Raw genomic sequence first — 18,852 nt, forward strand, 5'->3', positions numbered from 1 at the left:
GCAGAATTCGGTTTAAGTAAGTGCTAGTCTGTGGTTCAGTCAAATTACTCAAAGGAGAAGGGATAGAACTTGAGCAATGTCATTGCTTGATTAAGAACAATTTTTCCTCCTATTAAATACTATTAGTTGCTTGCGTATTTTGTACTAAATATTTTCCAATATATTTGAATCGATCTTTCTCTAAACCGAACGCCCATTGATTTAGAGACACTCTCTAAGGTTGTACATACATACAACAAACTATAAATAATAAAACGATTAAAAATGAATAGCTAATCTCTCTACTACTACTAATGTCACGATATGATTTTGCAGCAGTATAGATAATAAAACCAAATTTGATTATATCTCTCACCCGTCAACTTTTCTATTCATTTCGATAATTGACATAATAAAGCCCTGTGGAGGCAATTCACATGCGAGTGCTATTTATCAACATGCCACGTTTCAAAGTAGCTCGGCCAGAATTCAACCCTTATTTAGCAAAGAGTAGAAATAATATTGCCGGTTTGTGGGAGATTTTTGTGGTAAACGACACTTTCGAGATAAAGTTTATTAATTTCACTAACAAGCATAAAAAGATTTCCATTCCTATCTTCTATTTTCTCATTGTGCTGAATCTTGTAACTATAATTTATTGTACGAGAGGCAAATTCACCGTGGTCTCACATTCAACCTATTTTAAGAGCGACGTAGTTACACTGGTAAGCATCATAAGCGACATCTTATTGGCTGCAATCAATATTTTGGGAATTTGGCCTCTCATCAGGAACGATTACTTCCTTGAAATGATCACCCTCCTGTCTTTAGGAAATCACACCTTAGCCGATAAAGATGGCATTGTCAGAAATACCGCATTTTTTCGAAAATGGTTAAAGAACATTTTGCAATTATTATTGCGCATAGTTCCTCTTGTCCCCATAAGTATTGAAATTTATTTACTAGGAAAATTGTTGGGATGGAGATCTTACCAATACTTCTGTGTGCGACATATCTGGTATTTTGTAATGCATTTAATGATGTTCACATTCATATGTCTATTATTGCGAATAAAAGACAGTTTCACGATCCTGAATAATCACTTGGATAAAATGACTACCTCGTTTGAAGTTTCTTCGGTAGCACACATTGAGACTAGTGATATTTTACTAAATCGCAAGCCTGAGAAAGCAGCATTAATAAGATTGCAGAATTTTCAAACAATTACCAGCCATCACAACAATTTGTGTAACATTTTGGATAAATTTAATAGCGCTTCGAAAGCATTTCTTGTAATGTCGATAATGTGCATCACGAGTAATGTATTGTTCAACTTTACTGCTATCATGCTTTACGCTGTGAAGCGAATTGTTCTAGGTGGTTTTGATGCAAAACTCTTAATTATGGTTACTCAGCCTATATTCACCATGACCTCAGTGGTAAGTATAACAGTATATAACATAAAATTGTCAAGTACATTATTATGGCGCGAACTTTAAGTTTAAACTTCGAAGCGCGCAACGTTGAACGATGTAGGATGTAGATGTAAGATTTCTTAGGCATAAGTAAAATTTAACACAAAAAAAGACAACACGTTCTGAATCCTACCACCAATGGAGGACTTTTCATTTGATATTCGTTTCCTTAGCAAATGAAAGTTCTCTATGAAGTTGCCATGGCGATGATATCAACATTGTATAATTATCAACCTGTTATTCACTAGTTTTAGACAAAAAGATGTGAAATTTATTTCACAGTAATTCAACACACCCAAGTACGATCTTTTAAAGCTAATAATGGAAAAAATAAATTATTTGCATGTCTACCTACTTTATAAAAGTAGGGATTACTGTTACACCTCTTGATTTCTGACTCGTTATACACACCATCAGCAGTTTGTAGTATATCTAAAGTTTAATTATTTATAAATCTTCAAGGAATTTCTCATGCTAGTCGCGAGAAAGTGTGATTGACATAGCTAGTGGTCTGACAGGTTACAGTCCACATTGAATAAAACTTTCCGTCGCTAGAACAAAAGCCTGGAAGGGTGGATGACGCCGTTATAACTTTTTAATAAGCGTTAGATTTCAAAGCAGCACACGCGGGGGCGTCAAATGTGAAAATTCGATAGTAATGCATGCTGCGAATAAAAACCGTTTTTCGTATTTAAATTTGTGTCTGAGCCGAAGATAGTCTATCGGGAGTTTAGTAAGCTGGACGATCTACAGAGAATTCGCAAATCGTCGATTCTTCCTAATGAACCAAAAAGAACCATAAAGAACTCATACAGGGTATAATCTGATTAAAACAGTAAAGTGTATAGGTACATGTCCAGCAATAAGAACAATTGAAAGAGTTATTGTTAGAATTCATATTTGATTTGTTTGTGTTACGTCATAATTTTTATCTTACAATAATGGTAATCTATTTAAGTTAAGAAACTCAGGATTCCCTGTCAGGGCAATGGCAATAACAGGAAAATATTGCCGTGTAATGGTCACTTAACATGCGCCCCTAATTAATTTTGAGCTGCAGATTATTTTTTGTTGCACTATACTGTTATTAACATTTGTCACATTCAAAAATAGATACGATAAACGAGTTTTAACAAACGCCGGCCCCTAAGACTAAATCAGAGAAATATACATATTCATCAAACGTTTTGCTGCTAAACAAGATTCATTTTTTATTATGGTATACATGCAAGTTCTTCAATTGATTTAGCAAATTTTGTACTGTTACTTATTTATGTTTTTGATAACGAACGTGCTTCTAAAGCTATGCTAACAGAAAACGTTAAAATTCACTATTTTTAGTCGCCTCCAAATATGCATGTTCTCGTGCAATTTGGTTTTAATATATATAATTTTTCATAGAATTTTTTAGAGAAAATAAAACCTAAAAAAATATCTACCGATCATTGATATAAAATGTAGGTATTTCAGAGTCCTTGTATTAGAAAACTTCTTTCATTAGTTGGATTTATCGTCTCTAGCATCAGGAACGTAATGACAATGATTAAACTTTCCTCGTGTCCAAACAGCGTCGTAGTACAATTAGTAGAGAGCATCATGGCTCCTATTGCACAAAGACCGAAAAATTCAAAACTTCTGTACAAACAAAGAAATAAGCTAGACCTAGAAAACAATAATATTCCTGCAATGTTAAAATTCGTTAGTTTGACCACACGTTACAAAAACGCGAGAAGATTTTTACAAGTATGCTCTATAGTATTTCATATGTACTATTACATTTACAGCACGAATGAAAAGCTAACGATTTTGAGACAAGGGAAAGAAATGAGAAGCAACGTCGTAACATTTGTGATCTTCTTAGATGACTTAATTTTCATGCTTGTCAATATTTTTGGAATAATCGCTGTAAGTTATACGTCAAACTTTATGAAACTCTTTAAAAAGATTTTGATCGAGAAGAAATCCATCTTAATCGTAAAAGAAAGACGAATCTTTTTTCAATTTTGTATCCTCCTGCTGTATCTTCTAGCACTGATTACAGTCAGTATTGACATATACTTCCACCAAACATATTTAGATTGGGCTAGAAACAACGTGTACTTCTACAAATGTATTTGCTTTGGAAGCGTTAATGCCACAGTATGCCATATTTCGTTAACGCTGAATAAAGTCAAAGAGAAATTTACATTATTTAACGATTACCTGGAGCATATTTTTAATGAAAAATTGTGTTCAGATTTTAAATCTAATCGAAGAAAACTGAGAGACCTCCAAAATTATCATGACAACTTATGCAATCTCTTGAATAGCCTAAACGGGTATTCCAAGACATTTATTGTTATTATAAGCACGTGTGTGTGCATTGATATTATTCAAAACGTTATTGTCGTCACGGAGCAAGGTGTGATCGATAAGGTTATCAACGGTGTTAGCTTGAAGAAGATTAGTGTGGTTTTGCAGCCTTTGTATATTTTGACGTCATTGGTAAGTGTTTGGTAAGCTAGTGAAGTTAATTGTAAACTAGTAAATTAAGTACGTCACTATTGGATCTATACAGTATCGTTCAATTTAACAGGATGCTCTCATGATTTGAGAAAATTAAGGTCTAATACCGCTTTAAAGTTTTGGGTTTAAGTAACTTAAACACCCCAAACATCGATTTCAACTCTATTAAATCTCGTTAGTTTCGGTCATTTAACATCAATGGACCGTATGTAAAAATCTAAGTTTGTGGTATCAAAATCTTGGAGGAGAGTCAGAGGTTAAAGCGATGTGGATAGAAGACTGTAGGTATTGTGCTCAACAATACCTATAACAAACTCAAATAAGATATTTTCCCCTGGAAAAATAAGAGTTGGTTTCGCACATGGGCAGTGCATTAACTAGGAACGGCCCTGATGATCAAATTTAGAAAATATTCAAATGCCTAATGGTTCATGTATAATAATAACCTGATGAAATTTACTCGCCAATGGCAGGTCATCTCGATTCGTTGTTTAATTAACTTTGTGTAACAAGTGTTTTTCATTTGAATTGTCAATTTAAATTTAACACTAAAATAATACCATTGATTATACCATAAATTAAAATGATATTAATTACTAAATTACTTAAAAACCGGGCGATGGTCAGCAGAAAATTCAGTAGAATTTTATTATATTCTACTATGTTGAATAAAAAATTCGCAAACAAAACTGATGAAAAACCATATTTTCTCAAAAATTGTTCAGTCACTTGCTGACAAGCTAATACATAGCAGTGAGAATAATAATGTAATTTTTATTGTGTTAATGTTAAAAGAGTTGCTTTGTTTATAATCCAAAATGCGATACCTAATTAATAATAAAGAATTTCAGTTTAATTTACCAATAATTAGAATTGATCGAATAAGTATTTGTTGCATGGTTGTTCTGTTTATCATTTGCCTTGTCAATATCAACATCTTAAAATAATCAAATCCCACTTTTATGCCATCTGAAAACAATTCTAGTACTTGTTACTGTACTAAACGATTGAATAAGTGGTCATGTCGTAAGTCTTAAGGGAACTTTTTTAATTTTCAGGGCCAAGCTGCTGTAATAGCTTTTGTAGGGGAAGGACTAGAAGACGAGGGAATGAGAACCTCCAGGATTTGTTACAATTTTCTCAACAAACTCAATGGACAATTGAAGAGCGAAAACGGTCACTTAATACACAAAGAAGTGAAGTTTCTGTTGGACCAAAGCAAATCAAGGAAAATAAGTCTACATGCTGGAGGGTTCTTCAAACTGAATTGGGGCATTCTTGGATCGATTACGTCAACTGTTGCTACTTATTCTATAGTTATTATTCAGTTTTTACTCAAATAATTCATAATATTGCAATATTAGAAATAATTTAAACTTTTAAATATTTCTGCTTTTTTTTTGGATTCAAAATTTCTAAACACACTGTACAACATTATGCAATATTTTGCAAAATGCTAGTATTTTAATATATATAATATCTAATTGGGACTAAATATATGTACAGACCTCACATCGAGCCTAATATACACAGCTCATTTTTTATCATTGGCACTATACATATAGCCCACAACAAGGGCCATAACAGTAAAAAATTGAGCTCCTACCCTAGTTCGCATCATGTATTGTGACATTTGTGCTCTTCCATGTCTGAAACTCCACAGTCCGTAGCCTAATGCTGCAGTGGTGGCTGCTGCACCTACATAGGGAACAAATAGTTAACCATTTAAATAAGATGGGAATTCAATGTAATACATTAATATGGAAACATGAAGTCAATTAAATATAGGTTGTCCAGTACAAAAATCGATGCACGTCATAAACCACGTAATTTAATTGCCAACCCTCACGTTCAAAATAGGAAGTTTTCAAAGAGGAATTCGTCTTTAGGTAAACAGTAATTATACGGATGAACTTCAATTAATATTTAGACCTAAGGGTAATCTACCCGCTAAGGATTTGTGATATATTTAAACTTAACATGAACGTAAATAATGGAAATGTTAACAACGAAGTTGGCAATAGGGCCCAGTGTCGCCAAATTTGTTGTATGATTGTCCCTTTGTAAACTACACCTTTCCCATTTTACCATTTTATTTTGTCGTGAGCATTGTGTTTACTTAAATACCATGTAATTTTTTGCCGTATTCTATCAAAATTCCCAAAAAAAAAATTTTACTGATGACTTTTTTACCACAAACTGCTCTTTTAAGGGCACGGACTAGCGTGAACATACTCTACGTTTATTAGTGTTTTTTGATATGCTAAAGTAGTTAAATAACTGGTGTAAGGAGCTTGTCTTTTCCTTAATAGAGTATTTTCAATGGGAAAGAAACAACAATGGCTCTTTGTTGTCACTGAACATTGTCAAAGAAATGTTTATGATTCTTTTTCAATTTTACAGAGATTGTATATCCATTTTGTTATTTGTAGCAAATAATTGCAACATAAAAAATACTAAATTAATCATACAACCTGCAACACCTCTGAAATTCAGCATTATAATGTGCATCAGTTTTTGCACTGGACAACCTATAAAATAGGTAAGTTACTAACCTGGGACTCAACCAAGCTTTGTTTCAAACCTAATTAACTAAGATTTTTTCGGAAGTCATAATACTACTGATAAGGTCAAATAATCCTGTTAAAATTCTGTTGTTTGATTGCTTGTGGTTAAGAATGCTTTGCATTAATTCAGTTTTATTCACCAGAGGGAGAGTCGATTTTTGAAATTGTCAATAACCTTAGTTTTATGGATTGGTAAAACAGGTTTATGTGATATCATAATCATGAGGAGAGAGATACAAATTAAAAAGATTTAGATAGAAGACAGTAGCTATTGTGCAAAACGAAGGTTTTGGTATAATTAAAAAAACTCAATTAATATGGTATTTTCCCTTGAAAGTACAAAAAATGTATGCAAATCTTCAATCAAATACAGACATAGTACCCTTTATGAAATAGTGGTAGAGTTTTGAGGTGAACTCAAAAATGCAAAAAGTTTGAAAAAAAAAATTGGAAAATACTTTGAAGTCAATTCATCATAAATGACTGGCATGTGGCTTGATGTGCTGTAATTTTTTTAATATGGACATTCAGTAATCACAATACTTGAATTTCAAAGGGATTGAAATACTAAGGAAGGTCTGAAAAATTATTATAAATGTTATATTTTATGAACCTGAAACTACATGAAAAAAATAACACAGAAACACACATGGCAAGTGATATAAAACTCAGAATTATGGCATTTCTTTTATGTCAATAGCACTACACTAAATCTACTAAATTAACGGGCCTTCCAACTATAATACTTTCTATCATACCTCCTAAAAAACAACACTTAAACACTCATTTAAACAACATGCAGTTAGGTCGTTTTACTTTTAGAAATGTGACAAGACATTAATCAAATAGTAACTGAGCAAATTGGTTGTCAAAATCCTTACCAATAGGTACTAAAGGATTTTCTTTACATTTTCTAACTAATTTTTCCAATTTTGATTCTTGAGGTAGGATTTGATCCATTTCCTTATGAAGATTTAACCAATCAAATTGCGCTAAGTCTTCTTCAGTAAGTTCTATTGAGGCCTGGTTTAAAGACATTTTGCTAAAAGTAGTAATTAAATGATTAAACTATTTTGTTTATTCAAATAAATTTAAAGGAAATTAATTTATTTAATGCTGTCATAACCTAAAAGGGACATTACTATGCGTCAACGTCAAAACTGCCAAATTAAAATTAGGGTCGTTTTCTATTTCTGAACTGCATTTACAGTAAATTTGGTCTTTGCTGCTGAAGTTCTTGTAATTACTTTGCCCTTGTCATATCAATACGTTCTTTAACGTAAATTTGACAGATCTGAATGTGTTGCCCATTGTAGTATGTTCAAACTTAACGTAGCAGTGTGATGAATTTGTTACCTTACGTTTTACGGTAAGAAATCTAGTAAAGTACGTCATTTTTGTCAAGAATGTCTACAATTGTATTATTATTTTGATCTATCAACTTTAAATTTTGTTTAAATATTAACTGCCAACTTCACATGAACTTAAAAACTAATATCAAATTTTGTAAGGTAAGGCACAGACCAGAATTCGTGAACCCAAGTGATAATTGAGCATTGCTTAAAAATTCTGTTCTTTATTCCAACATTGTTAACAATTGTCAGAAGAGAAAAACTAATTCTATTTTATGAACTAGTACAAAATACTTTTTTTTCAATCAAATTTCGCCATCTGTCACCCATAACTAGAAGGATATGCAAAACGAAAACGCTCACTACTACATTAAATTTCAATCCGCTAGAGTAGAAAAGACAAAGAGCATTTTCCTTTCGCGTGTGGTTCTCGTTACGGATGACAGATGGCGAATCAGGGTATTTGCACCACTGCGCATTAATGCAGCTATGACCGACTTTTTGGACCGTCCTTGTTTTATTGTAACGTTTGATAACATGCTGGGTTGGACTAGATAGCTTTCGCCGGCAATATTGCCGCCCTGATGCGGGTTCCCGAATTCATCAATTGCCACTCTATATATGATATTTGATTAGAAATTCTCTTTTGATCAATTTACTAAATCCAAACATTCACTTTTTTCGGTACATTTTTGCTCATTTTGACGTAAACCAATTCTCGAATAAAAAATTTAACAAGGAAAATAACTCTTCTTTTATAAGCAAATTGTTGTGAATGATAAACACATATTTGATTGATAAAAAATGTAATCTGCTAATGTACGGGAAAGTGTCATTTTCTGCTCTTAAACTCCTGCAGGAAAATACGTTTTCCAGGATACAAAAAAAATTCTACTTCGACACCTATGATGTAATTTATGTTTTTATTTTAAGCTTAAAACTAAAAAGCATATGATACTTTTCATACTTGTTAAGTAAATAACTATTATTGCATTCAGTGTGGCAAAGTAACTATTTTCTCACACCTAAATTATGCGGTAAAGGCACTCTTCCGCAAAGACATGTAGAAATCTTGCCCAATCCGGCAATGTTGCACAGTCAAAGAACGGGGGACTGGAGAGAGAACTACTTTGAGGATTTTGTTTCTTTTCAATCTGTCAGTCAGTCGTATGTAGGCAGGAACGCAGCAGGCCAGTGCTTCGGGTAGTTCGGCTTGAATGTGTTTCATGTTTTCATTGCTAATTTTCATTTTCCGCTTTTAAATCCGATCAGTAAGTAACCATGTAAATTGCGCCCTTTCAAACCTCATATTGTACATCGTTTGCCGTTGAAAAAGTGTCCCCCGAAAAGACGTTAAAACATAACCTTCGAAAGGAACACGGACGGGTGACAGCAGGCAGCTGTTTTCGTTTCCCAAGACCAGGTAGACTTCCGTTGTTGGCACCGTCCTTGAAGTTTTGATAGTTGTGTCCCGGTGTGTATTCGATTCAGTGCCCATTTTGGACCTAAAATGCTGGATTACAAGACGTCCAACGACGGACTGTTGCAGCTGGAGCGCGACGTCCTGGACAGCGTCGTCCAAAAGTCAAACATACAGGAGGTTTACGAGGTCGATAAAACTCCACTTGGCAGGTGAGTTTTGCTTAATTTTTCTTTATAAATTTATATCATTGCTCTTCATCAATGCACCTGTTTATCCAGCCCCCATGAGTTTGAAAGTGATTAACAAGGGGGTTAAAAACCTAGGTAAAAAAACCAGAAATAAGTAAGCCTACATACTGAAGTAGGTAAAATTTATTCATTGAGTACCTGCCTGTCTTTTGTGCTCTATTTTATTTTTGTTTTTGCTCTCCTTTTTGCTACTAACCTGGTCTTGATCCCTTGTTATAATGATCTGTTTAATAACATTCCTGCCAGTCCCAATCACTTAGGTGTTGTACCTTAGACTCTCCCTTAAAGAGATCAACAGACAAATTCAAAACATATACCCTTCAAAGATTTCATTCAGGGGAAAAATTCTCCAATAAGTTGAAGAAGTCCTAGGTTCTTCCTCAAGGAAAAAAACCTAAAATAATTAAACAAAAATTTTGAATAATTTTAGAAATGTTCTAAAATTCGTTTTAAAAAATGTTGATTACCTAATTCTCAATATTTAGTTTTAGGTAATTTTTAGATAATTCAAAGAAATTATTAGAAAATTTTATGAATTAATGTCAAATATAACTCTCTCATAATTCCAATCATTTCTTCAGTCAGAGTTGTTGTGGGTTGTTCCTTATATTTTGACCAGTTAAAGAAAAACTACTTTCAATAAGTAGCTAACAATATTTAAGTTCCCTTTTTAAAGTTTTGGAAAATGCAGTCAGAAATTATTATAACTTTTTCTATGGATCCAATTTTAATAAGTTCTTCTGTATATACTAAATCATTCATTAATAACTCCTATTAATAACTGATTTTGAGAGTGTTGTAATTGAAGTGACAATCCATTTATTCTATATGTGGATCTTAACTCAATTTTAAAACCAAATCAATTTTCTTTGTTACTATTATTTTGTTTCTTCATATTTTGTTACCATTTATGCTCAAATTCGTTCTCTATGGATCAATATAAATTTCTGTTTTGTAACTATATTACATATTTCATATTCCTTCTACCCGCATCAGTGCAAACACTAAAAATTTCAAACTTAAGCTATTTCTACTAGAAAATACATTTTGTATTAATAGACTTTTTTTTATTATCTATAAATAGAATACCCCTGGGAACACCCTTTATCTAAATTTGGACTAAACTTTTACCGCTTATACCGAAGTAGTTACAATAAATATGAACGTAAAAAGTAGTTTTTATAGTATTTAAGAAATGCGAAATTCTAAACAACGTTTTTCGTCGATATCTTCGGAAGACTTGCAATTTTTCCAATTTTAAAGAAGATTCTAAATGATCATTTAATTCCACATCTTTGTTCTAACTTAATCAATCTTCTATTTCTACGAATAACCGAAATACCCATGTTTGAACTTAAAAATAGGTCTCCTGTATATCACAGAATGGGGATTTAGATATAAATAAGTTTTAATTTTTTAGAGGGGTAAAGAAACTTACGCGCCACTGTTAATGCTAATATGAGCTATAGGTGAGCCATTATCTTTATTCTATAAAATTGAAAACTTAACATTTCAATTTTGATTTTTTTTAGGTTTCTTAAAATGTAATAATATACAAGCTGTTCCACTACATGTTTAATAAAAAAAAAATTGAATTGTCATTTTTATAATTCATCATATTCACACATTTTTCCGATTTATTTTCAGACTGCATATTTTAAAAGTTTCAAAAGAAAACTTCAACTTGGTATTTCAAGTTTATTCTTACCAACTTTAACAATAAACTTGCTCTGGACTTTGTATAGTCAAAGTTAGGATAAAAATTTAAGGAACAGCTTTGTTGTACTGTTGAAAATCCTGTATACTCCATTGAATAGTTATTTCCTGTCTTGTCACTTATTTATTCCCGTTTATGAAATACCCTTTAGCGAAATACCTAATAATGTAAACTGGGGGAATTTTAACTAGATTTGCTAATCGGAGTAGATATTCTTCTGGACATTCTTGAGCGTACTAGAGATATTTTTCATTTGCGAGTTCATGTAAGAATATCGCTCGAGATAATGCTGAGAATAATACTACTATAAAATTACCCTGATAGAAATCCTTAAATAATCCCTATATCTTTGAAATTAGTTGTTCTAGTGAAGTTCGAGGTAAAGAAAAAAAATTTTTTTCATGACGATTTTGCTAATAATGTTGATCTCAGACACTGACACCTTTTACCAGTTACATTTTTTTCTTGATGTTTTCCGGCGTTTTCAATGGTGATACCAAAACAACTTTGTTACTAACCAATTATAAAGATCGCTAAAAATGTTATACAACATTGTTGTCAGTTATGCGTGCGATTATACAGTAGGTACCTTCGCACTAATTTACAAGAATGGAATTAATTACTCTGTTTTCCTCAATACTTCCCAATCACCTATATTTCTTTATTAATTTCATATCATTAACATAAGGTTCATAATGGAGATAACTGCATAAATCAAAAGTAAATATATAACGACTCTCAGCTGGTCTCAACGCTAAGCAAAAATTATTAGACAACGTAGGTTCGATATTCCAGTATCAATTATTTGATATTTGATGCCTCAATAATATTACGATATCGGGCAAGAATTTAAGAGGTGGTACCTAGTATATTAATAGGAAAAGCATAATAATATTCCATGCTACAAAAGTACCAGCTCTGCAATTTCCAATATAAGTACTTCCAAATACTTATCTACTTAATTATTCCATATTTGGACAACTCAACACGTAACTTAATTAAACTAACAGTAAAAAATATAGATCCGTGCTTGGAATAATATTTGTTGATGAACTTATGATCCACTGTTAAAAAAAGGTTATCTTTAGTAAAAGCCTCATCTCAGGAGTCATCTAACTTCGAGTCTCAGTTGTCTTTGCAGTGGAGAACAATGAAGATTATCTACTGCAATATGGGTTAAACCGATGCATTACATGATTTAGGAATCTGCTAACAAATACATGTAGGTACCAGGATACATAAAATATTTGGACTACTTCAAGGACTATTTTCTTTTGACCTCCATCTCTACCTTCAACGCGAGCTTTAAGTACAAAGAAACTTAAGGATATATCATAGTATATTTTAGTTCATTATGCTGAAAGTTCTGATTGAATAGTCTCTATTTTCTGATCCAATTACCTCACCATCTGAACGTAAATGAGAAAACGAAACAGGATGAAATGCATACCATCGACAAGGAAGAGGTGACGTGAATAAACACAAAATCGGACGAACTTAAAACGCGTTAAAGAAGCTGATGTTGGACGTTCTTTGCAGAGAAAGTAGGCTAAATATTCGCCGGTCGAGAATCATCGGTCAATCGCAGTGAGCCAGCATGAAGTTTGCGTACATCACCTTTTGGTCAGATCATTTTACTCGTTCCAAGACTTGAAAACCTAAGTAGCTAGAGTGCAAGAGTCTCAGTGTAGGAACTTATGTCATTTAAGAAATTTATAAGGAAGCTTTAGGATTCATACTCGTGCCGATGGCGATGGGAGATACATTAACCAATCTAAAAGTCAACATATTCCTATAAAATAGTCAGAAAAACTCTTTCTCTGAACTCCTAATTTGGCCGGTATCACAGCTTTGCATCTCGGTTTGCCTAAGTTGGGCCGTTAAAGGTTTCTGGGACAGTCGCTTTTCGCCAAAGAATCAAGTCGTGTCTCACGACCGTTTGACTTTTGAATTCCCAATTTACTCAAACAAAGGTAATTTTTTGGGTCAAAAAATTCAGTACCAAACTGACACGTACCAGAACATTTAATGTCAATGAGAACCATTCTTCAGCTTCAAACACGAGATCACCGATTACGAACACTTGCCACATCCTGATCGGATATATGTAGTTAGTTGGCATATTATTTTTACTAATGGCCATATTGAACTCGAGATCGGTACATTGACCTTTTTTATTTTCATTCATAGCAATCCTAAAATTGTCGTAGAGTGTGTGCCTGGCATACCGATGAGCAATTTGGTGAGCCATTAATTTTTTAATCCACACTTGAACGATGTTATTGCACTCTAAAAGGGAATCTGTTACTATATCATATGTACACTTAGAGCGATTTTTAACCGGGAGCTATACAGACACTTATCTTCACGGCAATTATTCTAGAAATATGTAATATTATTTTAACAGAGCTTTTCACAATTGGGTAGATTTAAAATCATGACTACCATACGTATTAGTTCGACATAAAAAGTAAGTATGGGTATATATGCTATGTTCTGTTTAATGAGACTAGGGCAGATCGATGAAAACGAAATGAAAACATTCAACGACACATTTCCGTATTAATGCAGGAAACTTCACCCCTGCTTTTGCACACTGTCGAAAACATACTTTGTATATTGTATTTGGTGGTCTCACTAAGCGGCCACATACACACTTAACTCTACCTATTATCAACGTCACGATCCTTTGCCCAATCAGGTCAAAAGGTCAATCGATTCCTCGGACGTTCCTAAATTTTCCAATAATCTATCAAACATGGAAAGGTCAACGCACGTTCCCAAGATTGAGTAATGACCGTTACCGAAACAATAATGATTATCGACGAATAAGAACCGAGTACTACCTAGTTGCTTAAGGCCGATTTAAGGCGCTTGGAAGTGTTTTTTTTTCGACAAATGGTGGGTATTGTTTCGGAAGTACCGTTCTTTTTCGACTATTACTCATTTTTGAATAGTTAAGTACCATGAAATTTACTCATTGTTTCTAATTACGTGCGTTTCTACGGAACGACGTTTTTCTTTGGTTTATTCGGCGTGCCCTGAGGGCCTTCGAAAGGAGATTCGTATGATGCGATTTAGTACGCCGTTTGTGGCCCGGATATGCTGCATTTTCGATCAAGGTTATCCAGCTTGGAAGACCGACAAAGTAACAAGTTTATTAACCCTCGGTTAGCTGTGAACTTTACGTAGAAAGATGTTTTATGTTATACTGGTATTGAGAACGTATCTGATTATATGAAAATATGACTGTATTTTGCACTTTTTAGGGCCGTAGCTTTCACATCGTTTAAGTTAGAATGAAATAAGTTTCACAATTCAGTCCTAATTTTTCAATACGAATCTAAATATCTAATTTTTGTCTAAATGACAAATATTTCAACGTCATGTTGGGCGTCCCTGATCATCTGGACACTACATAGGTATATGTCTCGTTGGTATAATCCTGGTGAATCCCGAAGAGAAAGAGAGATAAACTTTAATTTTGCCTAAGCAGATTTTTTGGTGTTTACGTATAAGTAGGTGTAATGAATATGAATTAAATATAAGTAATAGAAGTAAAAAAATTTTTTAAATGCAAACAAATCTGCTTTGAGGTTACTTTATTGGTTGCAATTAATTATTATAGATAGATTTTTAAAAGTTAGTGAATATTAATAATAATTCTTTTATGTAGAAATATTCACGACCCATATCTTTAACCTCAAAGTGCTTTCACTGAACCAAAAACTCGCCTAATCACGAATTGACTTGCCTAACCGAACTAACCTGAATAACCTTTGCATTATTGCCATAACAACTTCCACGTGAATTATTTTAAGAGTTTTGAAGTCGCTGGTAAACTTCTTAGGCTTTACTTAATTTTTTCGCAGGTGGTTTGGTTATAGTCTTCAGAATACCCACAATTGGTTAATTTCTGTGCCTTTGATCTCCGATAATTGAATCGTGTAGACGAATTTTTTTTAAGGCAAAAGATTTTCGTCTTATCATTGAGCTAGTTCAGCCTGCATCCTTTCCAAAACTAATTAGTGCTTTTACTTACACAATTTTTAGTAAGTGCGACAGAACGAAGATTCAGAACTTGTTTTTGGTATACAGGATTTTGGTCACTAAAAAACCTACAGAATGTAAATACTGGATACCCTACAAATACTTCACTTTCTTGACTATCTATTGCAGGTCTCTTGTGCATGGGTATAAGGTGAAGATCAAGCGGTTTTTGAGTCGATGCTGTTGAACGTCACCGATGACAAATTAATGATTTTTCTTCCATACTTATTAAACTATCACTTAAATCCTAATGTCAATTCTCATAACAAGTTGCACGGAACGATAGATAGCTATTGGAACAGGACCTCGACTGAATAAAGCAGCACCTATCACCTCAAAATATGTTAAAGTTAATGTTTCGCCTCCAACTTTGATGGTTGTAGTGTTTTTTTTCTCTTAAAAACTCGCTCAGGCCAAAATTCCAATTTCCAATAGTTGCAAATAGTATTATTGTTTGCTAAAATCTCGATTACCACGGAATCTACGTTCGTTCTACTAATTTATCTGACATTTTATCTTATGATAAAAAAGCCGAACAAACACAAAACAAAGCCCCGGTGGATATCTCAGCTGCTGCTGTTGTCGCAGCGATAAAAACTCTTTGTGCCTATCTGTTTCCATTGTCCTTGGACGAGTGTGCAATTAGCGTAATTTTTAGACAATTAAAGCAAATGGCTTCCTATAGAGGTCGAACGTGCGCAACAGTTCTTTGTATAGTATTTTGTTTACTATTGCGAAACGCAGCTAATAAAATAGTTTCGTGATATTACCGCAATTACTGGCCGGACCGTGAGGGGGGTCGTAAAATACCTTAATTTTTTTCAAATTCCTTAATTATCCTGCACCAACGAGTTATTCATAGTAATTAGTGTCTCCTGGCAAAATGTCATGGGCTCTTAGGTGGGTATCGATCGACTATGGAGATAGGAAAATTTTAAACGATAAATAACTTGCAAGCCTAATGACCACCGCAATTAGATATTAAAATGGTCGGAATTTTATTGATAATTATTGCTAAGCTTAAGAGAACTTAAGAACTACTCGGCGTATAAACAAACACTAATAACGGTAATAACTGCGAATCTACAATAAGTCATTCCGTCTCGTTAATGCGTTTTGGTGTCTATATGTCCGGTTATGCATACAAATTCCTGCGAAGGTTATCGTTTTCGGTTTCTTTAATGTAAATTATCTCGCAACAACAATGTTTTACGATTTAGTTTTTGAAGTTATTTGCAAAAGCACAAGATAACTTTTACAATTAAGATGTCTGTTGGTTGATAAGAACAATAGCTTTGCTAATCGCCTCGGTCTATTAATTTATTAGTAATAGGAAACGTAACAGGCAAAATTTAGAAATTATCTTTTAAGTATCCAGTTGATGTGAAAGTTTGCGGTTTTGTTGACAAATGATACTGAAACCATTAAGACAAGACCTGGTCGTCTGTTTATGGGCTTTAATTATTATTTATAAATTGGTTTTATGGACAGTTGGACAGGGAAATTAAGAGTACATCATCAACGCTGGTTAATCGCATACGCATAAGTACCTCTGTTTATTAAAAAGAGTTTCAGTATAGCAAAAGTAACTATTAGTCTATTGAAAAATTCTTCTTTATAGATATTCTTATTTCTAATTTATCTCATCACAGAAACTTGTGATATCTAGAGTAAAAAGTGTGAACATAGTAACAGCGTCAATATTACCATTGGATCACTTATAATCATATTCCAACGTATTTCAAGTTTCATGAAATTGCATTTGTTCCCTCATCAGATATTAACGCGTATATCAACGGGTTATTTTACCATTAACCACTTAACATATAAGACCGAGTTAACTCGGTTTTCAACATACGTTCTTTCTCTGCTTGTCCGAGTTTTTGTACTCATTAACAGTGAGGGCAAATGCCCATTCCATAGTAAAAATGAAATGTTATATTAATACAAAACTTCCTCCTAATTATTTAGTCTGTTCTATGCTGCGGCAATGTCGATTATAATACAGATTATTACTTGAGCGGAAGGGCTGGGTAAAGACACTAATCTTCATCTGAACTATCAGAAAACCAAGAAATTCGTAATTGTATCTTCGCACCTATTTATTCCGAAGATAAATCAGGAACTTGGTGCTTAACTTGACCAAAGGAACCTTTCTTGAGTTACACGCATAGCACATACAAGATTTCTTTGAGATGAAAAAAAGGAAAACGTTGATATAAGGCAAAAATGATTGTTCAAACCGAACATTAGCAACCAACAGGACGAGAGCCACGAAACAAGTTTGGATTGATTCGCTTTTTGCCATTGTCGGTTACGAGAATATCATTGGCATCACCTTTTGTCGGGACGACCTTTACCTTCCGTTAACGACTCATTCTTAGCCGGAGGCGTTCGTGAATCATTATTTTTGATTAGCAAGAGATTCTGACGTCTTCAGTTGGATTCTGTAGTGGCACCGCTGAAAACTCAGTAGCGTCAAGGAATAAAATAAGGAAATAGGAAGTCGCCAATGCCCGTTCCAGTTCATCGAACAAACACGTCGATCTTGTCACTTATACGTTCAAACTTGATTAAATTAATACATCTTGTGTAATGCGGAATCTGATTACCATCTAAATTCGATCAACCTCACCGAGCACTTGGCTGAGCAACCGTTTTTTTGGTTTGCACACGTTTTACAAAAACCAGGAGTTACACAACTTTAAGAGGCAGATTTTTTTCAAATCTGAGAAAGCACCAAACCATAAAGAACAAATGGTTGTAACAAAATAAATGATTGTGAGGTGGCGGTTACGAAAATCCCTAATTTGCGCTCGGTTTATGCAGAACGCGGGCAACATTAGAGACAATTGCTCGTTAAACGTTGAACTAATAGTCTAATTGGTGTTAAAACGGTTGGCGCAACGGTACGCTAATGGCCTCCTATAATATCGTTCGTCGTCAGTAATATTTACTTGGTCAAGCCAACCACTTAAACCAATCATATTCAATTTCCTAGCTCTCACATACTTAAAATATAAAAATGAAGAGGTATGGACAGAAACTTGCGTAGAACTTTTGAGTGTTTATCGGTGTAGAAGCTATAGTGAAAAGATGATGTTAAAGAGAACCTGGATCATACTGGGTATCTAGAGAAAAGATACTTCCGACCAAATAAATTATCATCAGAGTGTCAAAGTACAGCTAACACTGAAGAATACACGTGTAAAGTTAATTAATCACACATTGCCAAGTTTTTTGTTTTTAACTATAATAAGTTTCAACGTCAGTGTCAATGATCTATGTATTGACCTAGCTTTAACGGACCTCACTGCTTGCAGGTTAATATATTATTTATTTCATGGTTTATCCAGTGCTTTATTTCTAATTTGATCTAATTTATTTTGATTTTTGTGGGATTATCTTTATTAACATTACATTTGGAAGCCATTAGAAATTAATTAATTAAATCATTTCGGGGAAGCGTTAACTTGTTTTTAGGAGTCTTGTTTTCTTCACATATACCTAAATATGTATCATACATTTTTATACAG

At 33.5% G+C, this 18,852-nt stretch overlaps 3 protein-coding genes across 4 annotated transcripts in view; 1 reads left to right on the top strand and 2 right to left on the bottom strand.

Annotated features, from left to right (window-relative positions):
• The window catches only part of LOC136410127 (tyrosine-protein phosphatase non-receptor type 13-like), a 90,942-nt gene extending 86,108 nt beyond the window's left edge, over positions 1-4,834 (bottom strand). Inside the window, exon 1 of the mRNA XM_066392118.1 lies at positions 4,821-4,834. The gene's annotated coding sequence lies outside the window, so the exon portion shown is untranslated. The remainder of the gene's footprint in view (positions 1-4,820) is intronic.
• A 520-nt stretch (positions 4,835-5,354) lies between these two features.
• On the bottom strand, positions 5,355-7,622 carry LOC136410142 (HIG1 domain family member 2A, mitochondrial). Its single transcript, XM_066392148.1, has 2 exons — positions 7,408-7,622; positions 5,355-5,657 (listed from the first exon to the last, which is right to left on the bottom strand). The coding sequence occupies exons 1-2, from the start codon at positions 7,562-7,564 to the stop codon at positions 5,494-5,496; spliced, it is 321 nt and encodes a 106-aa protein (XP_066248245.1). The 5' UTR covers positions 7,565-7,622; the 3' UTR covers positions 5,355-5,493.
• Positions 7,623-9,020: 1,398 nt separating this feature from the next.
• The window catches only part of LOC136410137 (death-associated protein kinase related-like), an 82,737-nt gene continuing 72,905 nt past the window's right edge, over positions 9,021-18,852 (top strand). The window contains exon 1 of one of the 2 annotated variants that reach the window (XM_066392142.1): positions 9,021-9,510. In XM_066392142.1, coding sequence (XP_066248239.1) covers positions 9,389-9,510 — 122 coding nt within the window. In that variant the 5' untranslated portion in view covers positions 9,021-9,388. The remainder of the gene's footprint in view (positions 9,511-18,852) is intronic. The other variant, XM_066392141.1, reaches the window with a different exon arrangement.

The sequence above is a fragment of the Euwallacea similis genome, chromosome 7, assembly GCF_039881205.1.
Source record: "Euwallacea similis isolate ESF13 chromosome 7, ESF131.1, whole genome shotgun sequence".
In the NCBI taxonomy this organism is placed as follows: Eukaryota; Metazoa; Arthropoda; class Insecta; order Coleoptera; family Curculionidae; genus Euwallacea; species Euwallacea similis.